Source organism: Scomber japonicus, chromosome 4, assembly GCF_027409825.1.
Source record: "Scomber japonicus isolate fScoJap1 chromosome 4, fScoJap1.pri, whole genome shotgun sequence".
Lineage (NCBI taxonomy): Eukaryota > Metazoa > Chordata > Actinopteri > Scombriformes > Scombridae > Scomber > Scomber japonicus.
Window position 1 is genome coordinate 19389791 of NC_070581.1, and position 19585 is coordinate 19409375.

The window sequence follows — 19585 nt, forward strand, 5'->3', positions numbered from 1 at the left end:
TGTTACTCCATATTCCAGGTTATTTATTGTTACTCAATGTTCAACAGTTGTTCATTAAGTGTAAGTCAGTATTCTGCTTTCTTCTTTTTTTATGCCCTTAACATTACAGTTTCGCCCAGTTATATCTTTAAAGATGAACCAAAATTCGCTTTCAGACCAAGTAGGTCTGTCTGCGAACTCACAGCTCTCTACACAACATGCTCATTTTATAACATGACACACCCATTGGTGGGTGGTGGCCAAGACTGCAATTAGACCCTTATCTTTTAGACAGCATATCTCTAGCTGAATAGAGTTGCAGCCATATTGTGTCACCTGACCTGAATACTATGCACTGATTCGCTGAGTAGATTAATCCAGTTCAGATCAAGACCAGCACTGGTGCTCTGCTTGAACTTGCAAACACTGACAATGGACAATAACGTTTTTTGTGACAAAATGTGCATAGGGTTTAGGATGTGCTATGTGCTATGAATAACTCACAACAGTCATTTCATGTTTTTAAAGAATGACATAAATGAACTCTTCTAATGTATAATTTGCACAGTAATAGACCTGATCATTGTATAAAATGTTCTTGGAAATGTTTTGCAGTGCAATCCGGATCTGTTCAAAACACTGGTTTTATACTGCCTTTTCATTAAAGTATTAAAGTGATACTTCTGAGAATATTTAGAATGAAAAGGAAATGGAAATGTCTCTAGTCTAAGCCACGTTACTTGCAGGGCTTGCAGGAGGAGCCTTTAGTCAAGGTGAGTAAAAATAGGGCTGTTTGGATGTGACAGGGATACCGCTGGGGTCATAAAGCAGTCAGATGGGGTCTTGGGGGGTCTCTGAGAGAAAGTAAAAATGCCTGGGGACACAGTGTGAACCTAAGGAGCACATTAGGAGAGAAATATAAACATCACACACGTTCTCTATCACCAGATGAGTTCCAACATAAACATCCACCACTGGCTGCTCAGCTAAAATACATAGGGTCACTGACTCTGAGGTGGGCCTCAATCAGGGCTTCCAAATATGTAGAGGTGACGTCAGTTACTGTAGTACTGTGTACAGTAAGTACAGTACAAGTATGTATGCGTGAAAGAGAGACAGAGAAAAGGTGAGGGGCATGGCTGGTAAAGATTGGAGCTAAGGAACAAACAAGAAGCTGATTTGAGAGACACAATAAAGCAATTGTTCTTAGAAAGTCTCTAAGCCGATCAGTGAAAGTTGAGACGAGTAGCAGTTCATGTCTAGTTAAGTCCAATGAGACGTGGCTTGAAGACGGAGAGGAAAAGGATTTGAAACAGAGGGAGAAGACGAAGGGAGGAAGGCAGAAAGCTGGAGCACATTGAGAGCTTTTTTTTTTTTTTTTCCCTGTTTTGGAACTAAAGCCACTGGAGCTCTGGTGTCCTGCCAATCTTATTGACAAAATGACTTCCCAGATCTCAATGTTCTCTCTGTCTCTTTGTTGCTTGGTGTATCATTCTCTTTTTTTGTTTTTGAAGTCATAGGTCTTTATTAAAAAAAACAAAAAAAAACAATATATCAAGTCATAAAGTGTAAACAGTGCCAAAGTCCAAGCATTCACTTTTTTAAGCAAAGTTCACAATTTACAAAACAAAAAACGAATTCATAAGACCCAGATTACAAATACATGAACACAAAGTACTAAGTGAATAAAGTACAGAGGCTTCAGTGACAATTCAGGCCAATCTGGAAACACCTCCTTGACTGCATGTAGGTCCATCAGCTCAAAAAAATAGTCTGTTCCAAGGAAGGTTTTGACATATGACTTGGGACCATGTAACATGTCAATCAGTCTTTTTGATACTGGTACATCTGGTTTTCCTCACTACTGTATCTCGTTGTCCATCTCTCCTGCTGTTTGTCCCTCTCCTGGTGTCTTTTTTCTCTTTTGCCTCCTGCACAGTTAAGCACAAAAAACCAACAACGGACCATTCTTGTCATCCTGTCACAAAACATCTACAGTCTTGGCCTCTTCAGAGATATTTTGAGCTGTGTGATGTGAGTGTGATGTGAGGGAGAACATGTATGTTACTTACTCTCAAAGCAGCCTTAGTGAAAACAGGGCACAAACACTCTTGAACAACAACTCATTTAGAATTTATCATTTTATTTCTTTTGATTTATATTATTGCTAATAACTTAGGAACATGAAGTGAACATGACAGACAGTAGCTTTGACTACCCTGCTGCAATAAAAGTGATATCTGTATTTGCAGTCTCGCTCACAAAAAGAATAAACTAAATATTTTATGAGAGCTGATGCAAGTGCCAGCAATTCTACAATTCAATGCTGCAGTAGTCTCTTTAATGTGTTAATCCACCCATGCAAAGACACAACATATTTCACAACATAGGCCCATCACTTGGAGTAATGAATATAATTAAAATGATAAAACGTCGAGTCATACTAAGCGTATGAAGTCGTAATTTACAGGCAGTTGCACTTGCCGTGTTGACTGGTTCCAGGTATAAGGTTTCAAAAAGAGTGGAGTATTTCTGCAGCTCTAAATGAAGAACAGAAGGTCCCCTGCAGATGCTAGAGTTACAAACCCACTCAGAGAGCGAGGAAAAGAGGGAGGGAGGAGAACTGAGGTAGGGAGACAGTTTTAATGAGAAGGAGAGAATAAAGCTGGGTTATTGAAAGGAACGCAACATTTACCAGGTTATGAGTGCTCAGTACATGCATGCTCTGAATATGTTACAAACACACATACTTATACTTTTCACTCTCTCTCCTTGGGCGTGTAATCACATGTTAGTTTGTGCTTTCAGTCTTGTGCATGTGGTGCAGTCTCCATTCTCCATAATTGTACAGTCATTTTGCAAAACAGCACATTACTGTCTAAGAAACTACGCATTCGCATTTATACTGCAGTTCCTGCGCGTACAGAGAGAGCGAAAGCCTCTCACGGAAATGACCAAACTGCATTGTGTCTCTTTTTGCTGTTTTTCTATCTTTTTTGCTTTTTTGCACAGATTGATACTTCAGCTTTGATCTTAAATGTTTAAACCTTCCCTCAACCTCCTGTCACATGAGGTATTTTCAAATTTGACAGGCTTGCCACTTTGTAGCTATCCATCATATTGTGTCTGACATAACTAAACTGTTAAACTGTTATAGCATCACACCCAACAGATGTTTCGCATCCAATCGAGCTGAGGCCAGAGTCAGTTTGTAAGAGGTTGACCAGAAAGCGGTGTACAGCTTTTCCTTCACCATGCTCTGTCTCCATCAGCTTCCTGTGTTTGTTATTGGAGGAGCAGGGGGGAGTGCTTGCTGATAAAATAAAAGGCACCAGTACACACACAGAGAAAAGCAGCCAAAGAATTCCTTTTCCTGACTCAGATGGGCATCAGACATAAACAGATAAAGTGAAAAAAGGAGGAAAAGGATGGCTGGAGGGCAGAGGACTGAGGACAGTCACTTTGCCAGAAGATTGGGTTCCAGTGTTAAGGGTCAACTATTTAGGGTCAATAAGAATGTGCTTGCAGACAGAATAAGCAAACCACTTGGCAAGCCTTGACGTCCTTTACAGCCATCACATTAACGAATATAAAGTAAACTATTATTGGGCTGAATTCCAACTTAAAAAACGCAAAATCTTTGGTCAATGTCATACGCTTCTCCCTCCTGCACAGAAAGGTGCACTCACTGTACAGCAGCAACCCACGTAAGAGCTAACAAGTGGGTGTGCTAATCTCAGGAGACACGTTAGTTGAACACTCGTAGGACAAAAAGAGTTTAATTTAGATGCCAAGCCCTCTAGCTACAGACCAGCACCATAATCAACTGAACCACAGCGAGCGCAGAGGCGAGAGAGAGACAGACAGACAGACAGAGAAATGGAGAGTGAGATACGGAGAGAAAGACTGAGTCTACAAAACGTGAGAGAGAGAGGAAGCAGAGAAAGGAGGAATGTTATCTGCTAAGGCCTCTATCAAAACTCTGTCCCCTGCCAACACTCCTGCAGGGCATTGATCTGGTCTGCATGCTGTTTCCGCCACTGTGGATACTGCACTTACGGAGGGAAAGAAAGGCACATTACTGAGCAAAATCACAGGCAGGGGTGTCAGTCACTTCTTGTGTTGATATGTATAACACGGAAAATGATTTTGACTGACACTCAAAGGGCTAGAGCAGCACAACACTCAGATAATGTGCAAATAACTGCAAATGTCTTTGGGGTCGACTTTGTACCAGGTCGGAAAAACTCCCAGATGGTGCGACTTGCCAAACTCACTGCCTCGCTCTGGGTGCTGGCAATACATGGAGAGAAAATCAGAGAGTCAGTGAGTAAGAACACTTTATGCTGCCAAAACAAAATTTAATAGAAAACCGTGAGAAGACACAAAATCATACGTTTTATAATCACAGTCCTAGAAATACATTTTCTCCATGATCTTGGCTGAGTTTGGTGGCATCACCAAGTTCTCTCCCAGTACTAATCAGTGACAGAAATGTGTAGCTGGATGTTACACAATTATACAATGGTTCGTTAAAAAAAAGTTAACCATGACTCAGCACAGACTCAGAAAAAAATGCAGTTAACACTTTCAGAGAAGTGTGCCTATTTTATGGTTTTTAAAAAAGTTTCTTATTATTCTAAAACACTGTACAAAGACAACACGTCAAAATAATCAAAATATAAGTAAGTAAAATAAAATGTCTTGTGTGTGTATCCTCCAAAACAACCATGGCAAGGTGATACTGAAAAAGTGAACATATTTTCACCTGAAGACACCATTTCATTTCTCTTTACTTTATGATTTTATTAGATGAGCCACAATAAAGACCTTCTTTGGCTCTCCTTGGTGCTACTGGATATTGAAATTGCACTGCAATGATGTCTGTCTGAGAGGAGTCAGACAATGCTGTGTTTTAGCTTGTGTTTTAATTGCCAGTGCTAAAATTGAAACGTCTTTCATCTAAATTGTCTTCAAGAGTTGTTAAACTTGTCAATTACAGACCTCAGACACAAAGTTCAAATTGAGAACACTGCCTGCTTCTTCTCCTTTTCTTCAGGAAACATCACCACGATGTTCAACACCCAATAATACATATAAGTCCTGTACAACAGCCTGGCTTGTGCATCATAATATTTAGTTTTTTGACACAGTCTGACTGGTAATGATTGATTTTTGTGTGTGTTCGTGTGATAGTTTTCTGTTAAGTTTTCTATGATATATGCATGTAAATCATCTTTGGATTACTAATATTAGAACTATAATACAACCATTATTGCTGTTCCAACAACTACAACAGCACATAAGTACTATAGTCTACTCTAGCCTCTCTCTCCCTCCTCCTCGTCTTCCTCCTCCTCCTCCCTCCATCCAAAAAGGGGAGAAAGGAGGCTGGCTTGTTAACTTTATGGGCTCGACCCCCCCAGCTCTCAGTCATTTCCTTGGTTTGGACTGAGACAAGCACACACAGTGCCCTGACACGGTTCGCAGTGGTGCACAGTGGTGGAGGAGCTGTGGCTGGATGTCAGAGGACCACAGGGAAATACTGCAATAATCCCTAAATGTGATGAAAATATAGGGTCTTTTTTTTTTTTAATCTCCAGGATAATCTGACCTACAGAGGGAGAAAACACCCTTCAATCCATTTTTGGAATTTGGAATTAATATCTTATTTCTATCCAAAAGGTAGGGGTGATGGGTTATTTTATTTATTATTATCATATTGGGTCTTTAATTAGACGGGGTCAACTTTCTCATTTTCTAGGTTTACTAAAAGAGTAATTATATATTAAACCAGGATAATGTGAGAAATTAGAATGTTTAATCTGATATGTATAAACTTTTACGCTATTTACTATATAATAGTGATTTCAATAAAGTTTGTATTCTAACGCACTCTAAAGTTATCGATAAACTCTACTGCTACTGCAGATGTGCTACAAATTGCTCTGTTTTTTTTCTTTGTGCAGATTTATGTTGACAACTTTTATATTTTTAGTGGAAGTTATCAAAGAGTTTGTAGCACATATAAAATTTGTATTTAATGTGTTTATTTATTAGTTTTTTCCTTAATATTATTATATTTTACATATGATGTGCATCTTAGGCCTGTTTAATGCAACCTGATGGCACATGTGATGTTCTAATTTGCACTAGATGGCGCAATGAGTCTCGAAAGGACGAAGCAATCTCTTGAGGATGAAATAACAACTAAGCAAAACTTTTCATGCTCACTTTATCCTGAAATCAACGCACGCTTATTCTCTCATCAGGCTCTAAATCTAAAGCATGGCATTTATAGCAAGTCTTTTACGTCCATCCCTGCATCATCATTTAAGGAGAATAATTATAGTGAAACGTGCCAATCAAGCCAACCCAGTTTGGTACGCAGGCCTGCATTACCCTCCAATTCCGCCTCTGTACACACACACTGTTCAGATTGATGTGTGTTGAGAGAAATGTGGCCGGAGGAGCGCTATTTGGCAGGGAGATTATTATTGCTGGATTATGAGTGCCTGTTTCTCTCACTGATGTGTGTTTTATATTGTCATATAATATAATGCAAACAAATATACACTCCTTGAACTTCTAAGGAAGGAAGTACTTTTTCCCGTCTGTGGCCTCATTCACTTTGGTGCTGATGACCTCATACCCACCAATGACAACTACCAAGTATGAGCCATTTATACCAGCATATTTAATTGAGTCACCTTCCTATACAAAGACAGCAGTGCCAATGTGTGTCTACTGTGGATTTAATGGTTAGACAGTGGAAATGATGGGCTAAATCTGTCCTTTCCTTCTAGTCAGCCCACCTATCAGCCAGCTTCCTACACCTGCAGGTCTACCTTTTCTGTGAAACTCACTGCCTGTCTGTCCATCCAGTTGTCTGTCTCAATATCCATCTAAAGGTTTATTTGATAATGTTATTTGTCAACTACGTATTTTTCCCTTACTGTTACAATTTCAAGTTAAAGCCAGAGTTAAATCTGTGCCCTGGAAACTTTGTCTTTGCCATGTTTTGACAATAAAACATGCTGATTGTTCCATTTTGGTTCTTCAGAAAGCAGCCATTGTTTACAGTCTCTATTCATAGCCCACTTATAACTGGCCCAAACTTTGGAATACTCCACATACTTTGAATGAGGCACATCTGCCCACAGGAATGGATCCACAGGTCAGTTATCCTCCTGCTCTCAAATGATTTGGCTATTTTTTGTTCTGTACTTCTCTGCTCTCTGTTCTGCCCTGGTTAGGCCTCATCTCTGCAGTGTTGAGCAACTTGCCACCACATCCAAGCTTGGCGGCAACAGAGAAGCTGCCAAATAGTTCCTTTTTTTAGGGATAGCAGTCACCAAATTACAGCCGCTGGGGCAGTTAACTCCACCCGAATGCTTCTACCGGACCCGCCTAGCACTAACAGCCTGTATAATATGTGTGTATGTGTGTGTGTGTGTGAGAGAAAGTGTACGTGTGTGTGTTAGCCTGTCTGACCATCTGTGTTCACGTGTATAGAGGGAAGGAGACATATCATAGGGAAATAAGGGTGGTGAGCCAAATGACCAGATCATTTTTGAGGTAGACTTTAGATTTAGAGATCAAAACACATAGATGGTTTACACAAGTGTCTGGGCCAACATGTCATTCCAACAAGCAAACATTTGTGTGAGTTTTACATCTATGTTGTTTTACTTGTCACAGTTTATTGGAGCATTTTTGAAGTTGAATCCTGTTCAGAATAACATAGGCTTGGGAAAAAAAACAAAAGAATATCCCATTGGGGCAACTCCAATCAAAATTTGATTTATTCTCTGCAACACAATACAAAGCCATTTCAAATATTTTTTTGCTCAGTCAGCACTCTGATCACTTTGAGCCTCCATGTGATGATAATTGGCACTGAGTGTTGACGTGGCGGCTGCCAATACAGCAGCATCCTGGTGCCAGCTGGCACTTTTTGTAAACTTTCTGCCCCACCTTAACTTTGCTCACACAGCTGCCAATGCAATGGAAGGAGCTGGGCTGATGTGACACTGAGTATGAACACACACAGATAAAATGACCCAGCATTTTATGTCTTGATCAATATTGTAAGGTTTAATAGAGTTTGACACCTCCAGCTTTGAGGGCTCATGGCAGTGACAAAGGGTTCATGTAGAACAGCGGCTGTCAATAAAACGTGCAGTAATAAAAGGGCTTGTGTGCATATAAAACTTGATGATTTTCTCAGTTATAGCAATTAAAGGATTCTCTGAGTGGTATAAGAAAAAAGTGGCAGCAGTTTATAACAGTCTAAAGAAAATGTGTTTGTGTGTGTGTGTGTGTGTGTGTGTGTGTGTGTGTGTGTGTGTATGTGTGTGTTTGTGTGACTGGGTGGGAGGTAGTAGTGATTGCCTTTCTCTTGACTGCAGTCATGGGAGACCAAACATTGTGTATGGTATCGCAAAAGAGATGACTATTCTTGGCAACACAGAAAGCATATGACTTAAATATATGTTTGTTTAGCTTGACAAGGACAAAGACTTCCTTGCGGAAACTCCAGTCACATCAAAGTAATTGTGGTGGATGGGAGGTCTGACAAGTACCCACCACTTGATGGATAGTGCATATAGGAAGTGTAAAGCTAATCTCACAGGCAGGGTGTGGGAAACTCAAACAACTGATACCCTTGTAGAGTAGATTGTTCACCAGATGGTGCTTTCACCGACACTGCTGTCCTTTTAAGATTGTCAGTTGACATCAATCCATACATCCATCCCTGAATCCTCTCTCACATCGTCCTCTGTTATTTAATCACAGCCTTACCTTTCTCATCCATTAGCAAACCACTGGAATTTATATTTTCATAAAACTGTCTTCTTTTACCTGTTAAGACAGCTGCAACCACCTTTAGAAGTTCAGACAGTTATATTATGTGTGTGTGTATGTGCTTGTGTTTGTGTGTGATTCGCACACTGGGCATGAACTGACACACCCTGGATACCGACGGGGATTTTCCTCCTGTTTGATCTACTGTTTGTTTTATTGAAGGAAAATAATCATTGTGAGAGTAAAGCCGCCATGTCATTAAATGTTAAGATGATTCTGAGATAGAATTAGCTACACTGTATCTAATACATGAGTAACAGCCTCCAATCTTTTGTAAAAAAAAAAAGGCTTTCCACAACAGTTTGGAACCTGGCAAGGGGGATTTGGTCCCATTCACCAACAAGGGCATTAGTGAGGTTTAAACACTGAGTTTGGGCGATAAGGCCAGGCTACTATTCAACATTACAGTTTATCCCAAAATGTATTTGATAGAGATTGTATGCTTTAGGATTAGGATCTCTCGTTATTGACACTAAAGGGCTTCACTCAAATCCAGAAAATCTGACCCAAATGGAAAAGTACATTACTGAAAAGATGGTACTGCTTTGTATATCTTTAGTGGCTTCATCTCTCACATCTTTCTCTCCACTGTCGACACACACCTCCCACTCATTCTGTCTTTCTGTGACTGCCTCATAATAGTCATTCTACTCCTCTTTTTTCTTTATAATTCTTTCCTCGCTTCACCACACACACACACACACACACACACACACACACACACACACACACACACACACACACACACACACACACACATACACACACACACACACACACACGCACGGACAGGAATAGCCGCCCATCCATCCATCCATTAAACCGCTCTTGGTCTTTGGATGGGAGGAGAGCTGAGGCAGTAACAATTAAGATTGAAGCCTTTGGTTTTTTTTTCATCTCAGACCGGATGTTTAACGTCTCACAGTTTAACTGTAGGGAGAGGACAGGAATTCATACATGCACACACTGGAACCAGATAAAAGTGGTTATTAGAGCTAAAGTACTGGTTGATTGTGGGATGTAGTTTAGTCTTAACATCATGTTGTGTTTTTAGTAGCCTCACATGTCATCACTGGATGAGGATAGACTGTTCTTGTTCCTGCCTCCTTTTTTTTCTCTCATCCATAATCCCTAACACCTCTGTCGGCGAAGCTCCATCCACTACCACATCTCAACAAATGGTAGACAAATCATTGGTTTGACCAATGAAAAATGGCTCTATGATTAGAGCATTGGTGCCATAGTTTTAGATTTACAGTCTATGCTGGCTGTACCTCCCATGATGCTGCAGAGCAGAAATTGCAGAAAGTATAAATACATTTGGTGGTGTCTTGTGTGTGTGTGTATTCCGGCTCTTTTGTGTGTTAAGTCTCATTGTGTGATGCTGACTATGTGTGCCCTTGCTTTGTCCCCTTGGCTGTATTCTTCTGGCCAAACCAAGGCCAGTGGTGTTTTTTCTTTTCTACAAAATGGTATAATTTGGCAGCTATTTTTATTGCAGGGAACAGACTGCAGAGGCCAGTTATTCATGCCTCTAGGCCCAGTCCACATCATGCACAGGGGTTTTGTTTTACTGATTTTAATGTGCCGAAATAATACTTTAATTTATATTTTGAATAGGGCAAAAGGTGTTTTAACATGTGCAGTTCTAGAGTGCTCATTCATCGCCCACACATTGTATTATGATCACATGTTTGTGTTTCTTTCTTCAGACACTGTTTTTGTTAAGTCACCACTTTTGTAATTTAAAGGATCAGGAGTATAAATTTAGAGATTTGTGCGGAATGAGAAGCATTTCCGCAACATTAAATAGCTCTGGAAACTCCCTCCCAAGCTTTTTTAAACAATCCCATTTAGGTCATACAAAGACTTGAATAACCAGTGACACCAGAAATTCTGGGACACTAGGTGAAACAGCTTAAGAAAATAGTGCTTGAATAGTGCTTGTCATATTTAGAAGAAGAATTACGCATATGTGATAAAAATATATGGAGTTTCATGTTATAGGAGTGATGTGTTTTGGTGTCAGTCTCTCTCTGAACCTTTGGCTCTTTTTCTGTTGTGTAATCCCGCTTGCCTCTCGCTCCACTCCTTCTTTTCATCAATCTCTTGTTCTTGTTAATGCTGATAGACAGAATTTGCTCATGATCATGTTATGACAGGAGCCTTGAACTTCTCTGGAAAGTCCATTTGCATGATAACTATTGGTGCCAAGACTTTTCAGCCCTCTGTAGGATTATAGAGCTGGGGATCAGATAAGGAATTAACACAGCAAGGTTAGAGATTATAGGGTTTTAGGTCACCCCATAGTCCAGTGTAGGACTTTTTTGTGTAGGATTAGCCTCTGGTTAAGAGTGACAATTTCCTGCTGCGGGGATCAATTGGCCCGGTCATAATTTGTTATTGTAGGAATTAGATGTTGGGTTGAGAGGGAGGGGTGGCTGTGCTTAAGTATTGGTTAGGTCAGTGCAGACAGAATGAAGTAATAAAACACATACGCACACACACACATGCTCACATGTCTGGTAACCTCAATTAGAAGTGTGCACAGCCATGACATCATGGAGTCAATGTTTCATGACATGCATACACACTCAACCACATGAACATGCACACAGACACTTTGCACTCGCATTCCCAGTTTCCCTTCTAAATGAATGGTGGCTTTGTTTCACTGCTTGGTTGCAGGAATAAGGTTTTCCACCACTGAGGTGAGGCCCTCTACACTATATCTGATTGGCCAGTGAGAATAGACTTGCTCTCCTGGGAATTAATTCAGTGTGCAGGAAGCAGACAGTGACATTTTGTCACAGTAGTTTAAGTGACTTTCGTTCCCAGAGTTGATTCCTGGCAAGTCTACCAGGGGAATGAGTTCATTTCTCCTCACCAGCCTCCACCTCATGGTGTGCCTGTTATAATTAGGGATAAGCAGAATACATAATATTCTATTGTCCATTTATCAATTACAACTATTTTTACACATGACAGCTCCCTTAAATAGACCTCAAGAACAAGTAATGATGCACAACATGTCTTTGTCGATACTGTAGTTTGGTAGTGCATTCTACCAAATTTCCAAAATCAATTGATAGATAGTGAACCTGGCACGTTTGGATCCCCTGGAGATCTGGGGCCCAAGGACAGTTGGTAATCCAGTCAATGCAATTTTCCTTTCTCTTTGTTTTTGTTGTTACAGCAACCCCATTAACATTTAGGTGCCATATTCCCGTCTAAACTCATTGATATAAATGGAATGCACAAAATACTAGAACTACCTCAGTTTAATATAATAATAACCATTTAACAGCACCACATTTTACAGCATTCACCACATCTCTCAATAAAACCTGACCATCATAACCTTTATTAATGTAGTATTTATGGCAGGCTGTATTATAAACTGTATTTTAACAGCCTCATGAATTGGGAACTGTGTGTATATTGTTTGCAATAAAACTGACATTGCTCTCTGTCTTTCTGCTGTTTTTTTTCTCTTAAAAGGTAAAGATGTCGCAACATAGCTCTGTCTTGCTGTTGCTCTGTGTGGTCCAGCTGCTCTCACCCTCCTCGGCCCTACCATTCGAGCAGAAAGGCTTCTGGGACTTTGCCATGGACAGTACTGACAATGGCGGAATAATGATGAGGGATGAAGAAGAAGGCTCAGCCATAGAAGAGACTCCCAGTCACATACCCATGTGCCCCTTCGGTTGCCAGTGTCACCTCAAAGTGGTTCAGTGTTCTGACCTCGGTCAGTGAAAGTGTGTGTGAAGACAAATGCATGTCAGCGAGTATGTGAGTTTGTCAGACGGTTCAGAAAGGAAAGCTGAGTGTAATATGACTGAATGAGCCTTGTACAACTTTCATTGCTCAGGAGAATAAAGCCCCCCTTTGGTGTATTATCTAAGAGAGGAATTTCTCCCCCGGGATAATGCTAGTGTATTATGACAAGGGAAGGCATCTCTTTGAGGGATTTTGTGTTCCAGACTTTGTGTGTAGATACAGGGTGAGAGAAGAAAAGAAAGGGTCTGACCAGAAAAACAGGGGAAGAGACTGAGTCGACAGAAGGAAAGGAGGAAGAGAAAATGAAAGAGATGGAATGGGATCAAGAGCGTGAAGGCGGAAGGCAGGGAAAAAGAGAGCCATACTAATATAAGACAAAAAAGGGACACTTTGATGAGAGGAGATGAAAAGTTTATATTTCCCTCACTGTCTTTTAAAGAGCTGTTTCGTGTTGTTTTTGAGACAGGATGTTTGATGGAAAACCCAAAACAGGAGGGGAGGGAAGAATGAGTTTAGCAGGATTTAAAAGTGGAGGAAAGTTGTGTGCTTTTTGTACAACTATATAAAGATAAGGATGTGAGTATTATGAATATTATCTTTTATAATTTCTACTAGAGAAACAAAAAAAGCCAGGAAATGAAAATTAACTTAACACATAATGGTTAATACAAAAATAACTTTCTTGATGATTAAAACAAACAAACAAAAAAAAAAACTCTCTGAAAATATGATTTCATGATAGTGCCCATTTTAGTCATGTTTCCATACGCTACAATTTCCTGGCTGTAGATATAAGTGCATGCTGTCCTCCCTGTCTATTCTTATAAGAGCAGAGAAACTGCGCTGAAGTCGTATTTATGGATATAGAGATTCTTCACATTATACAGGCTATAACTCCAATAAGCTGTCTGTGTTTAGACATAATGGTTTTGTCGAATCATCATTTTACAAGCTCTATATATTTACTGTCCCATGGTTTTTCTGCAGAGGGTAAATGTGGAAGCGTATAATTTCTGAGATGTCAAGTGCTTATTTAGAACAGATGTATTTTGGCGGTGGCGTCTGTCTCCTCTCAGTGTGCATCCTAGCATGATGTCAAGCACTTGTGTTGAGGGGTGCTTGGGTTTAAGAGGGTGCTAGTTTTGTCAGTTTGCGGTGAAGGCTTTGAGATTTGTGGCAGATATGGGTGAAGTGCTGTGGTTTGGGGTTTAGGGGGTTAAGGGATTTAGCAAATCCGGGTGTGGATGAAAGTCTTTTCAGGTCTGTTTATTATGTCTGTTGGGGTTGATGCAGGCGTAAAAAATTGACAGTTTCCATCTGGCAGGATGCATGTTGAAAGTTGCAGGTGTTGACTTGAAGGTAAATATTTTTTACCACATGAATTTGCCTGGTGACATTCAACACATGTAAAATCATAGCTCTCTCCCAGCAGCTGTAATAACCTATTCAATTTGGGGGAAGTAATTCATAGACATAGACAAAACATAATGCTCAGGAGTTGATCTTTAACCCACAACTTTAATGAATGTGTTCTCTGAAGGCATAAACTTTTAATTTCTTGGATAAGTCTACAACCTTGATGCTCCAAGCCTCCTTAGATCTCTCAGCTGAATTGAGCGTTGCTGAGAGTTTGGTACTGTGTGGTGAAACAGAGGGTGTGGCACAGTACAGCCAAAGCCATATATCTAAACTTAACTTTAGAAGGACAGCTCAGGGTAGAGCCCTCTGGGTCAGATGTGGTTGGTGGCAGACTGGATCCCAGTGGGACAGCTGGCGCTTTCTTCCCAGCCGGCCTGGTTGCATCATGGTCGTGGTCCAGATGAGGTTTGCCCTGGTCGGGATTCACTTACTGTGGCCTGTCTGAGCCACTGACCACATCTAATACACTTATCCACGTGGCTCTGTGATGTGGTCTTGTTAATGATTACTGGTTGCTCTGTTTGCGCGTGTGCTGAGTCATTTTTCCAAAGAGATCACTAAGTGTAATAACGCAGGTGTATTTATTAACGCTGTCCACTTGTTGTAACCCACTCTTAGCCTTTATGAGTTTGTAAACAATATTCATGAGAGATCCCAACCATAACAGTCTTTGGTGTGTTATGCTCATAGCTGATGTTGTTGACCGATTTTCACCACCTCTCAGCAGGTGTTTCCTTCACAAAAATGCTAAAATTTAAACACTCTTAAATTTACTCTTACACTCTAAAATTGAGTGGCAGCTTCATGGCTTGTATATTAACACACACAACTTGTATATTTCTCTGTCTGTATGTGTCAGGGTTGTGCCCATCTCCATTTTATTTGATGTGTGATTCTGCTGATGGTATTTAAGTCACGTCCTTTGTGACTTCTGTCAAATGGAAACCAGATGGAAAACATCTGTTGTCCCCATCTGGTGTGAGGGGAATTTGCGTTTCTGTGCATGTGTGGGTGTGTGTGTGTGTGTGTGTGTCAGTGACAAACCAGTAATGTTAGTAATGTGCTGCTTTGACGTCTGTGTGTGACCTCCATGACTGTGTCTATGTTCACCTCTCATTAAAATAATAGCTGAGGAACCCCAAAGTGCTCATTTGACATTGTGTGGGACTGTGATTGGTTTAATTTTTAGGCCTGATGGAGGTTTTAAAACACACAGTGACTATTTATTTTCCGAGGTCTACATTATGTCTGACTAAGATATCCTAAGAGTGTGCCCATTGAAAACAAACTGGTTTTTAGGGTGTTGGTTCACAGTCATCCATGGAAGCATTTAATGGAGTATGATTCCCTTCTGTGTTTTTATTGGTCTTGTCTTCAGGTCTGACTGAGGTGCCAAAGAATATTCCTACGGACACCAAGTTCCTGGACCTCCAGAACAACCGAATCACTGAGCTTAAAGAGAATGACTTCAAAGGCCTTACTAACTTATATGTAAGAGACACACACAGTCTAGTCAACATCCGTCTTAGCAGCTCAGCACATTAACTGACTCAGCTCAGCTTGTATTGGCTGCAGTTGTGTGAAATATCATTATGATCCTCCAGATTTAGAGGTTCATCTCTTTTCTTTTTCCCCTCTCCACTGCACTCTGCTCTGAGAGCTTTAATTGTATTCAATTTTGAGCCTGAAGCCAAATGGGAGTAGTCAAGCATCCTGTTTTAGCAGGAAGGCTTTACTCACTCTTGACCTACAGTCAAGAGCACTGACCAAGAGCAATATTGAGGCTGGCAGCGTAGGAAACTCCCTACATGAGATTATACAATAACATCTCTATTAAGGTCTGTTTACCTCAGGCTACATCTGTCTCCATCTGCAGCCAGCGCAGGTGGAGAGACAGTCTGCTGGGTGATGGGGCTGCTGTCAATGGTTAAATTTAGTCAAACACATTAATTTAAGACAGGAAATGCAAACACAAGCTCTTGTGCTTTCCATGTATGGTCCTATCTTGGCTCTTTTGATTGTCTGGGCGCTATTGGTGTTTTCACAGGGTCTGTCTCTGAGAAATAACCGCATTTCCAAAGTCCACCCCAGAGCATTCATCCCTCTGAAGAACATGCAGAAGCTCTACTTCTCCAAGAATCAGCTGACCACTATCCCCAAGAATTTGCCTGCCTCTCTGGTTGAGTTGAGGATCCATGAGAACCGCATCCAGAAGGTGGAAGATGGTGCCTTCTCAGGATTGGGCAGCATGAACTGCATAGGTTAGAAATACTGATGACTTCAACAAACCTAGGTTATATTTGGTAGTGCTCACCACTGTCTTTGCCACTGTAGACCATTGGCACTGGATTTTGAAGATTAATAGGGACTGTATTTTGACTTGCCACAAATATTCTCTTTATCTTGCAGAGATGGGAGCAAACCCCATCACAAACAGCGGGTTTGAACCTGGAGCCTTCACGGGACTGAAACTGAATTATTTGCGTATATCTGAGGCCAAACTGACTGGGGTACCTAAAGGTAAAAATTCATTTCTTGTGGCTAAAATGCAAACATATAGCAGTCTTTAAAGGAATGGTCCAGCATTTTGTAATACATTCACTCACACTTAGAGGAGAAGATGGATACCACTTTTGTGTCTGCTTGGCAAATATGAAGTCACAGCCAGCAGCCAATTATCTTAGCTTAGCAAAAAGACTGAAAACAGAGGGAAACAATTAGCCTGGCTCTGTCGAAAAGGTAAAAGAAAACCCTGATAATTTGCAGTTTTACATAAGATTATGGACTACCCTGGCAACCAGCGGAGACAAGTTCAGCACACAAACCCCCCATAAAACCACAAATAGCTGTTTTTACATTTTTATTTTTGTACACATTTAACAAATGAAAAATAATCTCTTAATTAGTGAGCTTTATAAACTTTTGGACAGGCGTGAGTGTGGTGTCTATCTTCTATTTAATCACTTTTAACCAGAAAGAAAATTTAAACACTTGCAAATAAGGCATTAGCAGTAGATAGGAGACAAAAAGACAGCTATGGGACAAAATCAAATTTGATCTCAAATCAGAGCCTTACATGTATGGTGTCTGTCTTTCAGATCTCCCCGACAGTCTCCATGAGCTTCATCTGGATCACAACCAGATTCAAGCTGTGGAATTGGAGGATCTGAGCCGCTACAAAAACCTGTACAGGTAGCTTCCCTCAACAGCATCCTAATTATTTTTTAACCATAATTTGTCTTTTCCACCTTGAGGGCTCCTCTTGCATTCCTGTGAAGAATTATACTATGTTTGTTAATACACATTCCCAGTCAGCAGTGCCCCTTAGGGGTAATAAAATGAACTACATTGACGTGCAACTAAAAAGTAGCAGGATAACAATGTCACTTTATGCCTTTGTGTGCTTTTCCTACTATCAGTCTCCCCATCATCTAATGAAAAGGTTTCTCCTCAATTACACTCTAGTTTTTTTCCACCTGCTTTATCAGCATCTATCTTGGATCATTTACGGCCACAGTACTGCTAGGCTGCTGTGTCTAATTCTCGCCCAGCTTAAAACCTTTTTCTTACATTGATAATAATCGGGGAATTTTCAGCCACTCCAGCTCACACTTGTTAAACAGTTAAGCTAAATGTACCATGCAGTGCCTGTTTTCTGACTATTTCACATTTTCCCTCCGTCTCCCATTTTCCAGGTTAGGCCTTGGCTTTAACCACATCCGCAACATAGAGAATGGCAGTTTGTCCTACCTCCCCAGACTGAGAGAACTGCATCTGGATAACAATCGCCTCACCCGTATTCCAAGAGGCCTTCCAGATATGAAATACCTACAGGTGAGTCTATCAAACTCTGCATAAGGATCAAAAGCCAGTGTCTCTGAAATGTTTTACACAATGCCCTGCTTACTGTCTGTGGTGCCACTCCTGCTCTCTAGGTGGTGTACCTCCATAACAACAACATCAACCAAGTGGGTGTGAATGACTTCTGCCCTCGAGGATTTGGGATGAAGAGAACATTCTATCATGGCATCAGCCTGTTTGCGAACCCTGTCAACTACTGGGAGGTGCAGCCCGCAACGTTCCGCTGTGTCAGTGACCGGCTGGCCATTCAGTTTGGCAACTACAAAAAGTAGAGATGCGGAGAGAAAAGGGGGATTCTGAGATGGAGAGAGTGGGGGGGGGAGGTGATGGAGGAAAGCAGATAATTTAAATAATGACAAAACGTGAGAGACGGAGAGAACAGAGATAATATTTGAGAATTATTTTCTATTGTTATTATTATTATTATTATTATTGGGGTTTTTTTTTTTTAGAAAGAGAGTGATTGATGGAGAAGACACAGAAAGACAAGTGAAAACTATAAATACATTCACAGAACCTGAAGGGAGTGGAAAGCAAAGTGCTTGCGGTACTTCGTCTGAGTTTTTGCATTTTTGAATTTAAGGGCTTAAAGTTGAATGTTTTGCCATTTGGAGTGGAGGAAATAGAGGAGACTGTCTGAGAAGAATGTTTTTCACCAACTGAAATCGATGAATAATGGGTACTGAAAACTTGTGAAGCATTTCATTCCATTTTTTTTTTTGTACACAATAGCGCTTATTGTGATAGAAGTAATTTTTGTTTAACATTTTGGTAAATAATAAATAGAGGAGCAATGCATTATAGATTTTTTATATATATACATATATATATATAAAAAGCTCTGTTTGACTTTCTGTTTGTGCTGATATGGGAGATACATCACATCATTGTGCCTGTTTTACCGGTTTGAAGTCATATGGCCTTCAATTCTGCAATTAATAATGTCTTAACAAAGTTTTAGCCACCAAATTGGGGCTATTTTCCTTAAGAAAAACTGCACAAAAATTTAAGAGTTATTCAAATTTATAACCAGTCCAACAACACTTTTGTATATATCATGGGAGTTGATTGATCAATAGGAGAATAGGCACATTTAAAATTCCCCTCATCAGTGCCAAGCATATTTTCCTATTGATCAAAAACCACCCTGCCTGTTTAAAGAGACTATTTAGTACAATATTCCTTGAGGGAAAGTAAAGTTAGCGGGAGCCTGCCCCAGTTAGAGAAAACACACATCCGCTTTGCTTCAAAACAATGAAGGCAGTGTGTTCACATAGTGCTACAAACAATAGTAGTGTTGATGCATTGTTTTGCACAGTTTTTTATCTGTTATACTTTATCTGCTTGGGGGTTATTGGGGGGGTGGGGGGAGGGTTAGTCTGTTTACTTATGTCGAAATACTTTAGCCGTAAGTATTCTGTCCTGTCTCTGTTCTGTAATCTGACAAGCTACTGCTGCATGTGAATAAAGACATTTCTAGCCTGCTGCATTAAGCCAGAGAACAACTGATACCCCTGGGTGGATGCTGTGTGAGAAATAAAGAAATAATATCAAAAATGGAAAAACATTTTGATGAATGAATACAACACTTCGTAAAGATAAAATAGCTTTATCACTTTATTATGAGACCATGCTTGAACACAAATACATGCAACACGCTTATGTTAAATACAATGTA

The 19585-nt window shown here is 40.3% G+C and overlaps 1 protein-coding gene across 1 annotated transcript; it reads left to right on the forward strand.

Moving 5' to 3' along the window:
* Positions 1 to 5508: 5508 nt before the first annotated feature.
* bgnb (biglycan b) lies at positions 5509 to 19472 on the forward strand. Its single transcript, XM_053317180.1, has 8 exons — positions 5509 to 5664; positions 12349 to 12595; positions 15425 to 15537; positions 16094 to 16307; positions 16456 to 16566; positions 17145 to 17238; positions 17742 to 17880; positions 17982 to 19472. The coding sequence occupies exons 2-8, from the start codon at positions 12355 to 12357 to the stop codon at positions 18177 to 18179; spliced, it is 1110 nt and encodes a 369-aa protein (XP_053173155.1). The 5' UTR covers positions 5509 to 5664; positions 12349 to 12354; the 3' UTR covers positions 18180 to 19472.
* The last annotated feature ends 113 nt before the right edge of the window (positions 19473 to 19585 follow it).